The sequence below is a fragment of the Ovis canadensis genome, chromosome 8, assembly GCF_042477335.2.
Source record: "Ovis canadensis isolate MfBH-ARS-UI-01 breed Bighorn chromosome 8, ARS-UI_OviCan_v2, whole genome shotgun sequence".
NCBI classification, from domain to species: domain Eukaryota; kingdom Metazoa; phylum Chordata; class Mammalia; order Artiodactyla; family Bovidae; genus Ovis; species Ovis canadensis.
The window spans coordinates 79814821-79836293 of record NC_091252.1 but is presented as its reverse complement, the minus strand read 5'-3'; the positions used below and the strand labels follow the sequence as shown (position 1 = coordinate 79836293).

Genomic DNA, 21473 nt, shown 5'->3' with positions numbered 1-21473 from the left:
TGTGCTTTCATCCCTGGCTCAGAAAACCCACATCCTTATGCACTCCTTCCTGCAAGCTACTGAATACAAGAGCGCATTGAAGGAATGTCCCAGCTCTGTGCTAACGATAGACGCCATCAGCCCCTGAGAATTCTAAGTGCTGCTTTTTCATATTTGATAAGGTATAAAAGAAATATGAGCCAGATTTACTTTATGATCTTCCAGCAGCTTTTGCAGGGATTTTAAGTCATCATCCAGGGGGCAAGTTTCCATCTTTTGAATGCGTTCTTCCGTGAGCGTTAACCAGGCGGACAGCTGCTGAAGCTGTTTCCTCTGGAGTTCCATGAGGACATCGTGCAACCTGTCCAAGGGGAACAAAGCGTTATCCCCACTCCTTCTTCCCTTTGCAAAGGCAAACACACACTCCAGGCATCAAGGAAATGGGGCAGGGAACACACTCTTGTCTAACCTTTCAAAGCAACATTTAGTCTTTAAATATAGAAACCAGCAAAAAAAAAATTATTTTCTTCCTAAATGCAGTCAATTAAATGCACTCCAAAAATGCAAATAACAGCACCCTCTATTTGTATCAGAATCATTGTTTCTTTAATCAGGAATTCCTGCCTATTAAATAGGTGGAAATTACAGTGGAATAGTTTGCTCCTTAACATACAATACATGAAATAAAATGAACCATCCTCTTAAAAAATGTTACAAAATGGAATTCTAGATAAATAAAACATAGCCCTATCTTCAGGTCAGAGTTGATGTTTAGCCAGCTTTAATACTGCAAAGTCCACATAAAATGACTTTGCCCTTTTTTTGCTGATTTCTGTATGGCCGCTTTTACCTTTTTATTTGGTTAACATATCAAAGGAGAAATAAAAATCATAAAAATTCCAGCAATGCTACATACAGAAAAGAGTCAAAATTTGACAAGGCAAGTTCTCTGGTTATCTTGTTCCCACAGACATGTAGACTTTTACTTGTGTTAAAGTGGGCAACAGGGACTTTCAGTGGTTAAGACTTCACCTTCTAATGCAGAAGGTAAGGGTTCAATCCCTGCTCAGGGAACTAAGACCCCACAAGCCTTGTGGACAAAAAAACAGAACATAAACAGCAGAAGCAATATTGTAACAAACTCAATAAAGAGTTTTTAAAAATTTTTAAAGAAAACAATTAGGCCCCATCTTGCAGCAGTGTTCACTCCTGGGCTTCCACTCACCGAGACTGCCTGTCCATACTTTCGACTCTGAGCGCCTCCCATCTGGCATTCAGCAGGGACATTTGTTCCTGAATCTCAAACTCCTCTTCATCTGTCAGAGTTCCTTGTGTTATCAGTTGGTTTCCTGCCTGTAAGACGTTCCCCACGCTGCTCTGGTGAGCTGTCAGCTCCATCATGAAAGCCTGGGAAGGTACATCATTATGATCTATGAGCTACTCATTGAAGAAAAGCAAATCTTAATAAATTGTTAATGCCCAAATATCAATGCTGTGGGGGAAAAAAAAAAGTAACCATGCAGACTTCAAATAAAGAGGACTTTGATCCATTTTTTTTTAAGCTCTGAATATTGGAAATAAGCAGCTGACCTAAGGAAAAAGATAAGATCAAAGAGGACCATGTTACATCTGATAACACGAGCTATTTTTATGTCAATGCTGATATGCTACTGATAGATCATTAACATGGAACTATGAGAAGATATAATAAATAAAACACCATGCTTACCCAAAAGGACTTGCTTAAATAAAATGACCATTTGTATTATTTTCAAACCAAAATAGCAAATAAGACCTGTCAATTAACATAACACCAAAAAACTACTTAATCAAAAGAATTCTTCACATAATCCAATCACTACAATGCAAATATATTCCTGAAATAGTAGGAAATTTTCATTATATAAAAGTATACAAGAATACTGGATACAAGTTTGCTTAATCATATAACAAATAAAAATAACCACTTCCTAGGGAGCATTCAAAATTTAAAGACTTGATGTACTGATTAGCCATTTTATGTCTTAACTATAATAATACACTTCCAAAATGAGCAGTACTAAAGCGTTGATTTTTGTCAGTGGCTCCACTGAATCTACAAATTATGGTAAGATCAAAATCGAAAATTTAATTCTAACGTAGAGTTAATCACCCATGCCAATTTTATAATGAAGCCCTATTTAAAAATCTTAAGTCTTCCAAAAAAAAAAAAAAAAAGTGTAAGGCAGAGACATTACTTTGCCAACAAAGGTCCACCTAGTCAAAGTTATGGTTTTTCCAGTAGTTATGTATGAATGTGAGAGTTGGACTATAAAGAGAACTGAGTGCCGAAGAATTGATGTTTTTGAACTGTGGTGCTGGGGAGATCCAACCAATTCATCCTAAAGGAAATCAGTCCTAAACATTCATTAGAAGGACTGATGCTGAAGCTGAAGCTCCAATACCTTGGCCACCTGATGCGAAGAACTGACTCATTTGAAAAGACTCTAATGCTGGGAAAGATTGAAAGCAGGAGGAGCAAGGAACGACATAGGATGAGATGGTTGGATGGCATCATCGACTCAACGGCCATGAGTTTGAGCAAGCTCTGGGAGTTGGTGATAGACAGGGAGGCCTGGCGTCCTGCAGTCCATGGGGTCGCAAAGAGTCAGAGACGACTGAGCGACTGAACTGAACTGAACTGAAGTCCTCAAATAATGCCATGAAATTTCTGTGGAGCAGAATTCAGTAAACATTATATATCAGGGTACATCTCCTGATTAAGACACAGGCACCACGGCACATATATCCTGCTCATCAGCTACAGATGACTTACTTCATGGGTTGCAAACTGGTCTTTGACTTCTTCCACATCATCAGAAATGTCATCCTGCTCCTGAAAAGTGTCCTCGGCAGAAAGCAACCAGGTCAGCACTTCCTCCAGTGCTATCTGATAGCTGTCTAGATCCATATCAACCTCCGTGACAGTGCTGGGGGTTTCAGCTCGGGGACTCTCTTGCTCCTCCTCTGGTGTTGAGCTCTATAAAAACAAATCCAAGAAAATCCACAAGCATCGTGAAGACCAGAAGGTGTTCAACAAAGGCACACTGGATGGAGACCCAAGGTAAACACCACTGGGTCTTAAGGCATCCGCTGGATTCTCAGGAGCTGAGTGAGCAATGCTGTGAACTAGTCAGAAAGCATTTATTCATGCCAGGATGGCAAAGAGTACAAAAGCTGTATCACTCATGGATTCTATACTCAGACATGCTCTAATATAGCTGTTGGTGTTGTTCAGTCGCTCAGTCCTGTCCAACTTTTTGAGACCCCACGGACTGCAGCACACTAGGCTTCCCTGTCCTTGACTATCTCCCAGAGTATATAGTTGGGAAGAGACAAATAACCGACATGAATCACTTCTGAACAAAAATAAAAAGGCTCTTAACAAAGTTATAAATTCCATGGGTCTAACAAGGGATGTTATTTGAATTCATCAAGGGATAGATCAGGACGTTTCACAGAGGATCTGGAACATGTTGGACCTTGAAAGGGTAGATGTCATTTAAAGAGAGCAATTAGAACTCTTGTTAAATTGCTTTTACTGAATAGCATTTTAGCATTGCATTTTAGACACTAAAAGACAGCCATACATATACAGGCTACTGTACTGATGATATTTTTCTGAGGCAGTAGCCCTCTAGTTTACTAGCTGGTTTTTGTTTGTTTGTTTTTAAGAGCATGTGGAATAAGTTATTCCAAGCTCCTTCTAAGCAATGGAGTATTTTCTTATATACTTCAGAATTGTACAACCAAACTAACCACCTATTTCATTCACTAGTTCCCTTCCAGAGCAAAGTTCTTTAAAATTTGCCTACAGCCTGTCTCTACCTTTTCACCTCTCATCCACAATTTTCATGTATCTGAAACATACCAAAATGTATAGAAAACAACATAAGAAAAGCTCATGTATTTAACAACTGCTTTTGTTAACACTCCCTTTCATGCTGATCAGATTGGTCCTGATCACACACCTGGAAAGTATTTTGCCACTGTTACCAGTAACCTTCTCAATGACAAATCCATTCTTCAGCATCATCTTCAGGATGATCATGTAATGAACACAAAACCAGAACATGTTTTATAACCACAGTGCTAGAACAACATACATAAACCAGAACTGTTTAAAGCAAACTCAGAAGTCTGGTCACCTTCTGTTTCTGAAGGGCTCAGTGGCATTCTATACATCTGACCTGTCCCCACCCTCTTGAAGTTCTCCTTTCCCTGCTTAAATAACACTGCCTTGGTTTTTCTCCTAGTTCAAAAGCATTTGCCAACATGTAAGTAATGAAGCTCCTCAAAATTAAGTCCCAGGCCGTTTTTTAATTCTCTTTATGTACTTTGCCTGCAAAGCTTCATCCATTGCTATTAGATTTCAAGAACCTTCTATTAATATATCCTATTACCTTTATGTTTCTCATCCAAAACTCCTATGTCCCACCTTCCTTAACATTTCCACTTCAATTTTTCATAGGCATATCAAGCCTTGTCAATATTTAAACCCTTCACTTTTCCCCCCAAACCTCTCCGGTAATTGGCTCCTCCATGCACTTAACTAACTCCTCCAGGTAAACACCAGGGGGCCAGACGTGGTTCCTGTTTTTCTTTCCCCTCCTACATTTAATATGGATAAGTCATTCCTACCTTCAAAATTTATCTCAAACCCATCCAGGTCTTTCCATCTTCACAACTGTCATTTGATCTCAGGACTACAACAGCCTGATCACCAGTGTCTTCATTTCCCTATTACTATCCAAACTTCTACCTCCACCATCCACTTCTCACAGAGCAGCCGGAATGATGTTTGGAAAATGCAATTATATCCTAAGACTTCTCTGCTTAAAATCTTTCACTGCTTCCTCAATGCTCTTAAGATACAATTGAAAATTCTTAACATAGTTTGTAAAAATACTGTGACAGCGAGAAACAGACTGAGAGTGTGTGTGTGTGTGTGTGTAGGGCCGGATTTCAATTAGGTTAATCGGGGAAGTCCTTTCTGAAAAAGTTCCATTGAAACTGGGGAAAGATGGGAAGCTTGCCATGCAAACAGTGGGTGGAGGAGCGTTTCATGGAGATCAGCCCACAGGTACAAGAATCTGGGGGAAGGAGAGAAGTCCACCACGACTGGAGTACACTGGCCTGCGATGAGTTGGGGCAGTGGGCTGGGCCTTGTAAACTACAAGAGGAGATGAGGTCTTTAACAAGTATGAGAAAGAAAGTAAGTAAAGTAAACACACCCCAAGATATTTTGAAGGAAGAATCCAAAGGGACCCAGTAAATGACATGCAGGAGCTAAAAACAGTGAATCAGTGAGCCCATAGATGCAACACTGGATAATTAGGAGACAGATGATACCAAAGAGAGAGAAGTAAAAATGAGCTAAGTTCTGGACCTAAAACTCTGAAACTGGAAAGCCAGCATAATCCTGGAGATCATTTAGTACCAAACCTCCATAATCTAATGAAGATATCTGAGAACTAGGAAACTTAGTGACCAGCTAAAGGTTATTAAGATAGGCACTAGGATCTATGAGGTGGAAAATGGAAGGCGTTATCTAACTGCAAGTGTTCAGAAGGTATTCATTCAAATATAAGAGGAGATTTTTGACTGAGAGATCAATTTCAAGAGAAATTCAGGAATGATTTACTGATCACCTAATGCTCTAAGCACATTATCTGTAGAAAGAGAAAGAGAGGAAGGCGGGCTATTAGCATTCATTGAAAAGTAAAAGATAGCAAGATAGGTCAAAGTGTAGATGATTACAACTTGACCACATCATATTTCTTTCGTTAACTTAATTCAACTTCTAAGGCATTAATGAAAGCATGCAAATGAAGCGTTTAATATCAATATACTGCTCTTTTTTATTATTCAGTTATACATATACATGTATCTGGGCTTCCCTGGTAGCTCAGACAGTAAAAGAAGCCACCTGCAATGCAGGAAATCTGGGTTTAATCCCTAGGTTGGAAAGTCGCCCTGGAGAAAGGAATGGGAACCCACTCCAGTATTCTTGCCTGGAGAATCCGTGGACAAAGGAGCCTGGTGGGCTCCAGTCTATGGTGTCATAAAGAGTCAGACACATCTGAGCAACTAACACATACACACATATACACACACACACACGTATCTATAGTCTTTCTAAAATTCTTTTCCCAGTTAGATTGTTAGTGAATATTGAGCAGAGTTCAATATTGCTCAACAGTAGACAGTAGACAGTAGGTTATCCATTTTAAATACAGCAGTGTGTACATGTCAATCCCAAACTCCCTAACACACTTGCTCTTAATCAAACAGCATGTTTATGCAAAAGCATAATTATCTCAGGCCCTAACTCCAGCCTTGCTATATGAAACATATTTTTTTTCCCTTTTAAAAAGTAAAATCACTAAAGTTGTGGTTTTCCATCACATGCACATGATGGAGACAGCATGCTAACTGATAAACTGAAGCTCTGATGCTGAGAAACCAAGATCTTCTCAGTCAAGAAAAGAATCCTCAGAATTCTCTTACCTATTACCTTCCAAAAAACAATACGGCAAGTCAAATATATTAGCAAAAGTTTACCTGTACCTGTATGTTAATTTCTCCTTCTTCACATTCTTTCTTATATTTCCTTGGGAGTGTTTCTACCTCACGGATGGCATCTATAGTGACTTGCTGAGGTAGCACTTCAAACAAAGACGTTAAGTACATAATTATGGATTTCTTGTCAGGAAGCTGAACAGCAACATCTAATAGTAAAAGAAAATAAGAACCAGCTTAAATTAGATGTCCAAAGTATGTGAATTACTCAATATTAGACATAAAATAACTGTCCTTAGTGCCCATAAACAATACTAGTATACTATCTTCGCAATACCACAGCTTGGTAACTTTCATATAATATATGAGACACAGGTAAAGATAATTACCTATGGATTTTTGTGCAATATCCCATTTCTTAAAAATCTTCTCTAAAAGTTTCCCCCACAGGCTAAAAGATAAGCTGCCATTTAAGGTAATGTCACAGATTTCATTCATATTATGAAAATAAGTCTAGACTTCAGTCTTGCAACATTCATAAGTAGAGTTTTCACATCGTATATAAGAAGCTCGTTCATACAAAAAACACATTTTAATGAAATGAACCAAACACTAAATTGTTTGTCTAAGAATTTTGTTTTCCTAAAACATTAAATCTTATACTGGTATTTATTAACTATTCTTCTGTGATGTAATTAAATTTCCTCCTGAAGGATCCTAGAAATTGTTAAGCACAAAAGTATTATGTCTATAATACAAAGTCTTGTACCATATTTCAAAAGGAAAAGCACTTCCTTAACTCTCACAATTCTTTCTACAAAGAGAGAACAACAACAAACAAACAAACAAACAAAAATACTGCATTTCAAGTATTCAACAAAATTGTAAAGCAAAACCAAGGTTGAAATTAAACACTGAACAATACCTTCAGGATCTAATAGCTTTTCAATTCCCAAATAAGTTTGAGCCTTGCTGAAGGCATGTTCAAGTCTCTCAGTTGGGGACATTTTGACAACTCTATCCCAGCTGAAGAGATCAGGTCTGAAATTAGCATGCAAATAAAATTCAGTGATGATGAAATACATGGGGAAAAAGTTGTTACTGTTGTAATCATATACATTTCAGTTTTTTACTTATTTATTTGTGACTATAAATTTAAAAGTTTATCATGTATATCCCAAAAGCTTGTCAAATCTATAATACTTTATAAAATAATCTATAAATATGAAATTGACAGGTAAAAAAAAATTCTAAGATTTTTGTATTGGTTAAATATGCTGTTAAAATTCTAGAGTAGCCACTGAATGACTAGAAATGATATACTATTTTCCAAATAGTGAAAAAAAGAAAAAAAAAAGGAGGAAAAACCTACGAGAAGACAAGAAGAAAAAGCAAGAAAATGAGCTCAAAATAAATTTAAGAATGAACTTCTGTAAATACATCAGTTATCACAATAATGTTAATGGACTAAAATCTCTGATTAAAAGACCAAGATTAGCAGGATAGAAAATCCAGCTCTAATCACTTCACAGGATATTTCTAAGGCAAAAATCCCTAAGAGAATTTCCATCCACTCTGCTCCATAGAGCTATTGTTTAGTATTTCATTTCTATCGTGATTTTCTTTTAATCCCACAAATTGGACATTATTGTCACCCTGACTGCTTAAAAGTTGATCATTTTCTTTGTGCTCTATCTGCTCTTGCACCTTGGACCAACCTACCTTTCTGAGATTTGCCTCCATCACCCCACCCCCAGTTTCCTCTCTGACTCCATCTCCTGTTACACTCCTTACTCACACCCCTGCACCCAGGGACCTCCCACATGCCAGGTAATTCCTCTCATCTTGCCTGATAGATTTTTCTTCGGCAATATTTACCACTTCTATATGCCACACAACTTACATTTCCATTTTTTTTTTAAATTGCCTCCTTCCCTCTATTTGAACATTAATTCCAAGAAGGAGGACTGGGATTTTTGCTTGCTTTTTATCTCTGTTCTACGTCCTATGCCCAGCACTCAGAAGATACTCCATACATTTCTGTTCAGTCAAGCAATAGATAGAAAAATGTTTTAGCTACAATTCAAGTTTTCTGGCAGCATCTCTTAACCAACTAGAAACAGAGGACAACCTCCTTAAACTGATAAAGGAGATGAAGAAGACTGGGGTTTTTTAAATCAGATAAAAGGTATATGAAAAAAAAACTACAGCAAATTACAGCATTATGGTAAAACATTAAAGAACAAGGCATTCTGTCTCAGTACTACCAATTTAGATTAACATTATATTGAAGGACAAGGCACAAATAAAGGGGAAAGAGAAGAGGAGGGAAAGAAAGAGGAAGGGAGGGAAGGAGAGAAAAATTATTATAATTCATGAAAAAAACCTACAGTAACAAAATAAAACCTACAATAACAAATTTGAAATTTATCAGAATTTAATAATCTTCTAGATATAAGCCATAGAAAAGTCAGCTGCATTTTTATATATCAGTAAAGAACATACAGGAAATAAAACTTGAGACAATAAATAATTTACAAGAGGGATAAAACACATAACAAATTTTGCCTTTCACAATTAAATTCTTGCTGCATCTGGCATTTATTGGGGATATGGTGATGCAGGGATCCAATTCATGCATTTCCACTTATTCCATGCCATCTATTAATCTGCAGCGTTGGCTCAGTTGTAGATCAGAATGGAGCTCTTTCTGAGCTATTTATTCCCTTAGGTTGAACCACATGAAACTGCCATTCTTACGTGTCAAAAACAGTCAAATATTGGCAATTTCTTATGCTTCAGCTTATTATTACATTGTACTTTATTGGTAGTGCTATATAGTCTCAATTAATATAGCTTCATAATTAGTCTTGCTTTCTGTTTGGAAAGTACTTTAGCCTGTCTCTTCTTCAAGAGTGAAGTGGCTCCTTTTGATTCCTTGGTCTTTTATTATAGAATCAGACTCTGATCACAAGTTTCATGAAAAAAAAAAAAATCATTTATCTATTTTTAAGTGGGATTGCACTAAATTTATAGTTTTTTCTTTTAGCAGAAGGCTGAAAAGTATCACAGTTCTTTGTGTATATCATTGGCGTAGTGGGGAACGAGTGGGCTTGAACTATGTGAATTATTTTACATTTTTTAACTTACAAATATGCACAAGAAATCATGGGTTTTGTACACTGTGGCATTTAAGTCCTATGGAAACAAAATGTGATGGGTGGGTTTTTTTTTTCTATGATATTTCTTTTTTTTTATGTTTTCAGAGAGCATGTGCAGAGGAGAGAGTGGTCATGGGAAAGGACATTAGGAGGGATTAAGTAGGGAGAGACAGAAAGGATGTACAGATTTGTACAAATCTGCACAGCTAAGAAGAGTCACATCTCACTTATGTCGGTGGAGCACAGCATTAAAGGCAAGCCCATCTGTCCAGCTGGTGGTGAAGTTGAGGACGTTGACCTGACTGTATGGCCTCGTGGACTGGCGCACCCAGCTCAGCAGGATCTTCTCGCTGTTCGTCTGCTGCAGGTCTGACATGATATCCTTCATGACATCTTTCACCTGTTCAAATGAAACACCACCTGCCAATAACTCCAAGTAGTAACTAGAATCAAGTCCTTGAATAAGGAATGCTATATTCATGAACCATTGGGCCAGGCCAATGGTATTCATTTTATTTCAAAAGTTTCCTTTAAACACTGGAAAACATTTTAACATATAATGATTTAAACATTTTAACAGTAATGATTTTGATTCAGAGGTCACTTTAACCTCATCTTTACATATCATGGCATTTTCTATATCTTAGCAATATTTTTAATACATTTGGTTACAGTGAACACTAATTTCATAGCCACAAAAAATATTTTAAAACTATACATTTGCAAACATCTTTTAACAGGAGGAAAAATCAATTTTTATTTTCTACAGAAATGAGAAAGAAGGGAAGAATTTGATTGACTACGAAATCCAAAATGAATTGCATTTCCTGATGGCAGTAACAATTAAAATCTAGAAATAATATTTTATGTTACTATTCTAAATTAATACATATGTTTTAAGGAAGTGTTCAAATAATGGTGTGGACATTAAAAAAAAACACACACACACAAGAGCCAACTTAAAGGGGCCTATAAAATAAATAATGATAGTGAAAGATCATAACCTACTAAATAAGTAAAAATCCATCAGTGTGCACAGATATATAAGTGAATAGATAGACAGATACAGAGAAACAAGACACAAGGGAAAGCTCTTCCTCACAAGTGGAAAGATAATTAACAAATGTAGAAGAAATGATGAAATTAGAAAATCACTTTGCCAAGCACCATAATAATAATTGATGGCTCAGTGGTAAAGAATCCGCTTGTCAGTGCAGGAGACATTGGTTCAGTCTTTGGGTGGGAAGGATCCCCTAGAGAAGGAAATGGCAACCCGCTCCAGTATTCTTGCCTTGGAAATCCTATAGACAGAGGAGCCTGGCAGGCTACAGTCCATGGGGTCACAAAAGAGGGACAGGACATAGCGACTAAACAACAACAACTACTAACGGATCTTAAAAATAACGGACAAAAGTTTAATAAGTAGCTGAATATTTACAAAGTCTCAAAATATATCTCCACAAGATACTTTTCAATAGCAAAGGGCAGTCACCTTACAGTGGAGACACTGGCAGAGTTCACCTTACCCAAATGATGAGTTAATACAGCCGGAAAAAAAATACCAGACAGCATGTGCTTTGTGATATGGTATATTAAGAAAAACTCAGCAACATTTTTGTGGCATTTATCCCACAAATGAATAACCTAAATCTAATCAAGAGGAAATATCTGTCAAACCCACAAGGAAGAACATTCTACAAAAAAACTATCCAGTACTCTTCAAAAACGTCAATATCATGCAGTGCAAAGAAATACTCAGAAATTATGCCAGATTAAAGATGACTCAAAAGGCAAGAAAAAATAATGTAATTCATAGTCCTGTATTCTTTTCTCTAAACGATATTATTGGGGCAATTGACAAAATCTCCATCAGATCTCTAGATCACATAATTATTTTGTTTCAATATTATCTTCCTGATTTTACTAATTATACAGTATTTGTTAGGGTATAGTATAATAATTGTATAATGATTAATATTAGCATTATAAATATAATAATGTATAAATAGATTTATAACAATATATAAATATTATGTATTTGATATTTTTATTATTTTAATATATTGTTATATGAGAAAACTTCTTGTTTTTAGAAAAATAATTTGCTTTTACAAAATACACACTTAACTATTTAGTGAAAGAGGGACAGAGAGAGAAAACACAAAAATACAAATAGCTGTTAACATTTGGAAAATCTGAGTGAAAGGTATCCAGGAATTCTTTGAGTTATTTTTGCAATGCTTCCATAAGCCTGGGATTTTTTTTTTTTTTAATTTTAAAATCTTTAATTCTTACATGCATTCCCAAACATGAACCCCCCTCCCACCTCCCTCCCCATAACATCTCTCTGGGTCAATATTTAAAAAATAGATACTTTTTCTCTATGCCAGGAAAATAGAGCAGTTTGTCAGGCTTTTCATTCCAAATAAGTTGAATTATATCCTTTCTCCAAATTCGTATGTTGAAATCCTAACCCCCAGCACCTCACCATAGGGATGTATTTAGAAATAGAATCTGTAAAAAAGTAGTTGAGGTAAAATGAGATCACATATGTTAGCCCTAATCCAGTATGACTGGTATCTTGGAATAAGCAAAGATTAGGACACAGATATACACAGACCACATGAGAAGACAAGAAAAAGGTAGCCACCTACCAATAAAGAAGAAACCAACCTTGCTGACACCTGGATCTCCAATTTCTAGCCTCCAAAATTGTGAAAAAACAAATTTCTATTGTTGAAGCCACCCAGTTTGTGGTACCCTGTGGCAGCTCTAAGAAACTAATACACATATGATCCATTCCCAATTCCTATTAAGAAGTAATTGAAAATTTCCCCACCTGCCAGTGCAAAATGATGCTCCAAAGTAATCCTAAAGTCAGTTTGTGATTTCCATCTACAATGTCCGTTCCTCCTATATTCACTAAATCCACCTAGTAAAATGAAAAAATAACTTTTAAGACGACTTTTCTACAGAAACCCAGGTTTTTGGTTTAGCACATTTGGACAACAATATAAGTAAATGATAAGAAAATTTTCACTTTAGAGAGTCAGGTAAACCAAAGTCACAAAAATGTATTACTTAAATAATAGATCAATATAGTAATCACAAAAAAGCACCACCATTCCTTCACTCATAGAAAAGGTTCAATACTTCTCATATGAGAAATGTTTCTAAAAATCGGTTGACACCGCTGCCCAGAGCAGGTGGCTGGTTTCGTAATAAATCATCCCAATGGCATCAAAGGACCCCCAAAGTCACACGACAAACTTACATTATTCTGATGTAAAACCTGCAGCACTCTGTTGACATTATTTAAAGCGTGCACCCTTGTGGAGCCACGTTCTTTTGGCTGGAAAGCACAACACAAAAGCAAATGAGACAGTGTCCCTCCATGTTGCTGTCAATCATTGCATTGACACGTGCATTGAGAGGCACATGAACCAGCAGCTCAGCCTACAGATCCACTCTGTGCTAGGAGCCCACACTGGGTTCTCAGACCACCATGGAGGCCAGCACTGACAGAATGCAAATCCTCCCACAAATAGCATCCTAAGATAGTGGTTCCTTAGCATTGCCTGATCACTGGAATTCCCTAGGGATCTTCCCAAAACACCAATGCTGTGTCCAATCCCACTCCCTATGATTGTGTTTTAATGAGCCTTGAGTGTAGTTTGGTTTGGGAATTTGTACAAGATTTCCCTGGTGATTCTAAGGTACAAACAAGCTTGGGAACCAATGCTCCACCAGGGAAAAAGCTTATTCTGTCTCAATTGGGCTGAAGGCACAAAGATTTAGAAGTTACATCACCTCCACCTGCACTAGTGTAGACAGAGCAGAGGGGATTCAGAGGTGCTATACTAGGATCCAGATAGCATCACGAGGTCCCGCTGGGAAGGCCGGAATTGCCAACTGGGCCAAGGTGACCTGGGAGGCTTCTTTCTGCCTCACTGGCCAGGGAATCTTATCTAAGAAAGGGATCAGTTTCTCCAGTAGGTGCCTGCCCACCATCTGGTGCAAAAGGTAGAGTGTAACATCCCACACTCTAGTAAGAAAGAACTTCATCTTCAGAAGTGCATCTCTCTATACCTTTTATAGTAATTCTACCTCTAGTGTCAAAGTTTGTACCCATAAAATGCATCCTCTTCATTGGCAAACTTACTTCTGTGTGAGTATTAGGTACTGTGCACCTAAAGTAATAGAGTTGGATTTGACGATGAAACAAACATGAAGAGAATACGGAAAATCTGAATAAAAATAGATGTCATCAGTTTTGATAACTTTTTTTAACCATTTGTTAAATAACATTAAACATATTTGTCTCTACTTTCCACTATTCAAAATATCATACCTTCTTTACACATCCATCCTTCTTTGTAATTCTCTACTGCCTGAGAGCAATAAAAATAAAGAGTAATTTTTTGGATAAAAATAGAGTCCTCAATAAAGCCTAAATATAGCTCCATCAAAAAATTCATTAAAACCCTTTTTTTATGTTCCTATATCAGCTTTTACATTGTAAGGACCCCCAGAGGGTCTTTAAGTATCAGCTATAAGAGATACTCCATTAGACTGGTTCTAGAAGATAACATTTCTCACCAGTGAGGTTCCTGTGAGGCCTTCTAGAAGATCCAATAGCTTCCTCCCATCCTTGAGGTCTGTGAACATATCACTGATGGGTGGTTTTCCACTCTATAAAAGAAAAGTACAATATCAGCAGCAGAAATTTCACACATAAATTGCGATTTTTTTTTTTTTCAGTTACAAGCCTGGGTGATCAGCAGACAATACAAATTTGCCTTGTATGGAAAAAAGCACAAAGAACCTTGAATTCTATAACAAATGTTATAAGCTGAAAGATATAAACTGCATTATTTCTTAGAAAAGGAGTAAATAAAACTGTGGTTAATGTCAATATGCTTTGACTATGATAAATGTGGTTGACCATTGAACAACACAGTTTAAATCCTACAGGTCCACTTACAGGTGGATTTTTTTTTTTTCTTAAGTAGCAGATACTACAATTTGGCAATAAGGAGTTCATGATCTGAGCCACAGTCAGCTCCCGGTCTTGTTTTTGCTGACTGTATAGAGCTTCTCCATCATTGGCTGCAAAGAATGCAATCAATCTGATATCGCTGTTGACCATCTGGTGACGTCCATGTGTAGAGTCTTCTCTTGTGTTGTTGGAAGAGGGTGTTCACTATGACCAGTGCGTTCTCTTGACAAAACTCTATTATTAGCCTTTGCCCTGCGTCATTCCGTATTCCAAGGCCAAATTTGCCTGTTACTCCAGGTGTTTCTTGACTTCCTACTTTTGCATTCCAGTCCCCTATAATGAAAAAGGACATCTTTTTGGGGTGTTAGTTCTAAAAGGTCTTGTAGGTCTTCATAGAACCATTCAACTTCAGCTTCTTCAGCATTACTGGTTGGGGCATAGGCTTGGATTACCATGATATTGAATGGTTTGCCTTGGAAACAGAGATCATTCTGTCATTTTTGAGATTGCATCCAAGTACTGCATTTCAGACTCTTTTGTTGACCATGATGGCTACTCCATTTCTTCTAAGGGATTCCTACCCACAGTAGTAGACATAATGGTCCCATCACTTCATGGGAAATAGATGGGGAAACAGTGGAAACAGTGTCAGACTTTATTTTGGGGGGCTCCAAAATCACTGCAGATGGTGATTGCAGCTATGAAATTAAAAGACGCTTACTCCTTGGAAGGAAAGTTATGACCAACCTAGATAGCATTTTAAAAAGCAGAGACATTACTTTCCCAACAAAGGTCCGTCTAGTCAAGGCTATGGTTTTTCCAGTGGTCATGTATGGATGTGAGAGTTGGACTGTGAAGAAAGCTGAGCACTGAAGAATTGATGCTTTTGAACTGTGGTGCTGAAGAAGACTCTTGAGATTCAACCAGTCCATCCTAAAGGAAACCAGGTCTGGGTGTTCATTGGAAGGACTGATGCTGAGGCTGAAACTCCAACACTTTGGTCACCTCATGTGAAGAGTTAACTCATTGGAAAAGACTATGATCCTGGAAAGGATTGGGGGCAGGAGGAGAGGGGAACGACAGAGGATGAGATGGCTGGATGGCATCATGGCTCGACGGACATGAGTTTGGGTGAACTCCGGGAGTTGGTGATGGACAGGGAGGCCTGGCATGCTGCGATTCATGGGGTTGCAAAGAGTCGGACACGACTGAGCGACTGAACTGAACTGAAATACTACAATATTATATGATCCGTGGTTGGTTGAATTCACTGATATGGAACTGGGACAGGAGAGAGCTAATTAAATTATTTGTGGGTTTTCAATTCTGCAGCATCAGCACCTATAATACCCCATGTTGTTCAAGAGTCCAATGTATTCCTGAGAAGGAAGAGGTGTTAAAAATATAAGTCAGCATAGAACACCTGGGTGCAGAGACCAAAGAGAACAGCGTATTCCTCTTCCAGCTCTACACTTGACATTCACAGTATAACCGTGGCTTTCGCTATTTCCATTCATGGAAGCACATCATGTCGTCATCAATTTCAGCTCTCCAATTCACTCTCTGGTGCTTGGTCTGTGCTTGGTCTGTATTTCTAGCTACTAACTTCTGAATGATTAGAATATTTTTGGCTCTGTGTCTAAACTCAGTATGAGTCCTGTATTTTAAATGACAAAACTTACATAATTTCTAAACTCTTTGTTTCTGATGTTGTTAGTTGCTCAGTCGTGTTTGACTCTTTGCAACCGCGTGGACTGTAGCCTACTAGGCTCCTCTGTCCATGGGATTTTCCAGGCAAGAATACTGGAGTGGGTTGTCATTTCCCATTTTGGGGGATCTTCCCAACTGAGGGATCAAAGCTGGGTCTCCTGCACTGAAGGCAGATTCTTTACCATCAAGCCACCAGAGAAGCATGAAGTTCCCCTGATGAATATATTCTATTGTCTAATGCCAGAAAATCCAAGTTCATTCACAGATAGACCTTGTCTCTGTGTGACATCACAGTTGTATGCAACAGGACAATTACTCATGGAAAATCTCAATATGACCATTAACTAAGTAGTGAACCTAAATCACCAACTTAACTGTCTTCTAAATCACAGGTTATTATAAAAATTAAAAAATTAATATTAGGTGAAAAGGTTATAAAGCACAGTATAATAAATGTTTCATAATTATGTTGAATCAAATTGTTCTCTTCCAGCATGAAATCTCCAGAGATTAACAGTCTTAGTTCTTATCAGTAATAAAGATATTTTATAACCATTAATTATTGTATCTTCATTATTCTTCACTTTAAAAAACATGAAATCATATGAAACAGAATTATACTGAGCTTGACATGGATAAGCGGGAAGTTTCCTAAACTTTGCATTTTCCCTTTTTTCCCTCTCCTCTTGATTTCTTATGATTTTGATTACATATAACATATACTCAACCAATGGTTTTTATCAGGTGGCTTTTCCATAGTTCACATATTCTAAATGAAGGGAGGTATGGTAAAGTCTTCACCACAGAATCGGTAAAGAATAAACTATCATGTATTTATATCTGAAACAAAGCTGGTTTTTATTTCCACCTACCACTGTGTTAGCAGCAATGATGTCAGAAACACATAGATGATCTCCATCTATCACATAATATAAAGATTTGCGTGATGCAGGAGGCCAGATCCAGAGGCAATACCCTGAGGCAGAGCAGGAAAGATTCCTGCACATTAAAGACTTCTTGGGACCGTTCCATGTTTCCAATGCAGGGGTATGGGTTAGATCCCTGGCAAAAAAAACTAGGATCCCACATGCCTCAAGGTGTGGCCAAAATTTTAAAAAAGAAAAAAAAAAAATTTTTTTTAAGACTCCTTACCTGCTGTCAGTAAAAGCAAAGAGCAGAGACGGCCCCAATCATCTGCTACCCCTACCTTCCTCCTCTCAAAACCCACCCAAGTACACTTAAGCAAAGTAGCCACCAAATATCCAGATTCCCTTTTAGGAAGAGGTGAACAACACTGGTCTTAGAACAAACAGACAAGGATACAGGTAAAGTTCATGGAAGAAACAAATAGAGATATCCAAGCACAGAAAGGATCTTAAGAATACTGAGGATACAGGCAGCTAAATAATGTCTGGGCAGCATTTGTGATTGTTGCTGATTAGTCAATAAGTCATGTTCAACTCTTTGCAACTCCATGGACCATAGCCCACCAGGCTCCTCCGTCCATAGGATTTCCTGGGCAAGAATACTGGAGTGGGTTGCCATTTCCTTCTCCAGGGGACTTTCCCAACCCAGGGATCGAATGCACAGCTCCTATAATGACAGGTGGATTCTTTACCATTGAGCCACCAGGAAAGCCCCTGGGTGGCATTTATCCATTCTTAAATCCACTACATTATCCATTTTCCAAAAAAGAAATAAAATAACACAGACCAGCATAGAATAAAATATAGTAAATATATTAGTCAAGGACTTCCCTGGTGATCGAGGGGTTAAGAATCCACCTTCCAGTGCAGGGGTCCATGTTCATTCTAACTTGCTGCTCAATCTCAGGTCAGGAAACTAAGATCCCACACGCCACAGGGCAACTAAGCCCTCGCACCACAACTAGAGAAAGTCCACAGGCCACAGTGAAGAGCCCGTGCACCACAACAAACAGCCAGTGCAGCCAAAAACAGAACAAACACATAAACTGAAAAATGTATAAATAAGAGTATTAGTCCATATTACAAGCAATTATGAATGCCCATTCAGAACCTAATTGTAGACCAGCCTCTTACCAGCCATGTAACTTTAGAAAAGTGGCCTTTCTACATCTACTGACTCATCTGATGATGACAGAGGTTCAATTAATGTTTGGAATTATCATTCATATCAGAAGCATAACCTTCATGTTTTATACTGTCATAAAAGTGCCATAAAATGTCAACAACAGCTGAAAGAAAGGGTGAAACAAATAAGCACTTCATCTCAGGCAGGCATGTAAAAGCAAATTCGGACCTTGAGTATGTTAGTGTCACTTCACAGGGAAAGATCTTCCAAGCCCCAAATTCACCAATTCAGTGACCTGTACGGATACATCCCATTCAAAAACAATGAACGTGATTCTACAAGAGCACACCTGCACTTTACGTATGCACTGTGAGACAAGCATAACTCAGCAGCAAACGCAGTAGATTCTTCCTTAAGCTCCACTGCTGCTCAGTGGTTAAAGCAGGAGGCATTCATCAAGGGGCAGCATTCACTTTCCTTCATCAGACACCCTTTTCCTCTCTCTTGTCCAGCTCATTCATTTGTTCACTGAGCAACACATCTTCAGGAAAACTCCTTGTGAAACATTCTCTTGAAACAAAGGTAACTGAGACTTAGTTCTGTCCTTCCAGAAGCTAATCACTCATATAAGGTAAATCAATGTCTTTACATGTTTTAAAAACCAAAACAAATCCAACAGTAACAACTCAACTGCTTTATTCATTTTCCAGATTTCAGGAAAATATTGATGGCAATGCATATGAAATATGCTTTGTGCTATGTCACTATTCTCCTAACTCCCCTACCCCATTCCCAGTGACGACATGGTCACTGTGACTTCCAGCTGGTACCTTCAGAAGCACCACATACACCTGCAGGAAGGAAAATACAGCCCATGGATTTCCTCAGTGGAGATTTTTTCCCTTAAATTAGGTTTCACTGCAATATAGATTATACTAAGCTCAGGAGACCCTGGTTTGATTCCTGAGTCAGGAAGACCCACTGGAGAAGGGATAGGCTACCCACTCCAGTATTCTTAGGCTTCCCTTGTGGATGAGCTGGTAAAGAATCACCTGCAATGCAGGAAACCTGGGTTCAATCCCTGGGTTGGGAAGATCCACTGGAGAAGGGAAAGGCTACCCATTCCTGTATTCTGGTCTGGAGAATTCCATGGACTGTATAGTCCATGGGGTCACAGAGTCAAGAGTCCGGCACAACCGAGCAACCTTCATTTTCACTTTCATGAAAAGACACTTAACATCCATCAGAGAGAGGCAAATTAAAATCACAATAAGAAACCACCTCACATCTAAGATAGCTAATTTAAAAAGCAGCCACAATAGAAAATAACAAGACTGGAGAGAAATAACAAGTGTTGGGGAGCAAGTGAAATACTGGAACCCTGTACTTTGCTGGCAACAATGTAAAATGACGCAGCCACTGTGGAAAACTGTTCTGTCATTCCTCAAAATGTTAAATTACCATACAACCTGAGGGAAGGAAGGGACCAGGGCTCTTACAAATTCAAAACAAGTTCTGCGGTTCAGAACTTACATATAAAACACACATTCACGCTCCCCACACCCACGGCCAATCACTACAAAATACTGCATATTCCTGAAAAAAACACAATTTAGGAATGTCCCAGATACAGATGGAAAGAACCATGACCCCTTTCCACCTACCAACTAGTAAAGTTATGCCTGTAAGTATGGTGATTCAGTGATTTGTGTCTTACAACAGAGGGCAGAAAATGCCTTTTGTAAAGGTTCAGATAGTATTTCATTTAGTCTTTGCTGGCCAGGAGGTCGCTACTGAAACTTCTCAAGCCTGTTGTCATGATGTAAAAGCAGCACAAGCAATATATACACAGATAAGCTGAAGGAAACATTGTCTGTGTTTCAACAAACTTGATCTGTGGACATTGAAATCTGAACTTCATATACTGTCCATGCATCATGAGATCTTTTTTTGATTTTGCAACCACCTAAAAATGTGAAAACCATTCTTAGCTCATGGGCCATACAAAAACTGACAGTGGAAACATGAAAAGTTTAGACATAATAATAGCATGACTTACTATGTATCGGTTATGTTCTAAGAGATCAATATAGATTAAACGCATTCTTTGTTTCTTTAAATAGAACTTTAAGGTAAGAAAACTGAGACACAGAAGTGACATGACAGATGAGAGGCAGAACCAGGCAATGATACCACAAGGTCTGACTCCAAACCCAGGTTCTCAAAGTCCATACTGCATTGCAACTAAAATTACAATTTAGAGAGCACAGGGTCCTGACATACAGGGAAGGAAACAGTTAATTAGTGGTGAGGTGGGAGGAGAAAAGGAGAGGGTATATTTATTTAATGACTTCCCAAAGACAGCAAACAAGATATAGACCACATGTAAATGAACTAAAAATGAAAATTCTGTTCCAAGTTCATGGCTTTAAAGCATCTCTGGTACTTTCAAATCACAGGCTCTAAACATGGGATCCACCCTGGGAAACAGCTGGAAATGTCAGAAGTCATTGCTGAATAAAAATAAAAATTGATTCAGCCCAACAGTTAAACTTTTATTTAGATTTTTAATTCTCTGCTGAGACTTATTTGCAGAAATTTCTCTGACAGAGAGAATACAGTTTAATAATTCAATTGGACAAATATCTGGTGAATACCTCCTTTGTGCCTGGCCCTGCAGAAATGCCAAACTCAAGTCACCCTCCCCATTTACAAGCGAGGGTTTCCATAGTTTTTCAATAAACACAAAATAGTACACATGAATAATCCTGAATTTGAAAGACAAATAAGCCTTGAGCAGCATTTAGCCTTTTTTGTTGTTTAGTCGCTAAACTGTATCTAAATCTTCTGCAATCCCATGGTCTGTACCCCACTAGGCTCCTCTGTCCATGGGACTTCCCATACAAGAATGCTGGAGTAGGTTGCCATTTCCTCCTCCAGGGAACCATCTCGACCCAGGAACTCAACCCAAGTCTCTTGTGTCTCCTGCATTGGCAGGCAGATTCTTTACC

At 38.1% G+C, this 21473-nt stretch overlaps 1 protein-coding gene across 13 annotated transcripts in view; it reads right to left on the bottom strand.

Annotated features, from left to right (window-relative positions):
• UTRN (utrophin) overlaps window positions 1–21473 on the bottom strand; it is a 555792-nt gene that overhangs the window by 410444 nt on the left and 123875 nt on the right. For 8 of the 13 annotated variants that reach the window (XM_069598624.1, XM_069598628.1, XM_069598625.1 and 5 more), the window contains 9 exons: window positions 14301–14393; window positions 12976–13053; window positions 12541–12633; window positions 9929–10101; window positions 7466–7581; window positions 6583–6749; window positions 2795–2998; window positions 1205–1386; window positions 190–340 (listed from right to left, as the gene is read on the bottom strand). In XM_069598624.1, the coding sequence (XP_069454725.1) occupies window positions 190–340; window positions 1205–1386; window positions 2795–2998; window positions 6583–6749; window positions 7466–7581; window positions 9929–10101; window positions 12541–12633; window positions 12976–13053; window positions 14301–14393 (1257 nt within the window). The remainder of the gene's footprint in view (window positions 1–189; window positions 341–1204; window positions 1387–2794; window positions 2999–6582; window positions 6750–7465; window positions 7582–9928; window positions 10102–12540; window positions 12634–12975; window positions 13054–14300; window positions 14394–21473) is intronic. The other 5 variants (XM_069598629.1, XM_069598632.1, XM_069598630.1 and 2 more) reach the window with 1 other exon arrangement.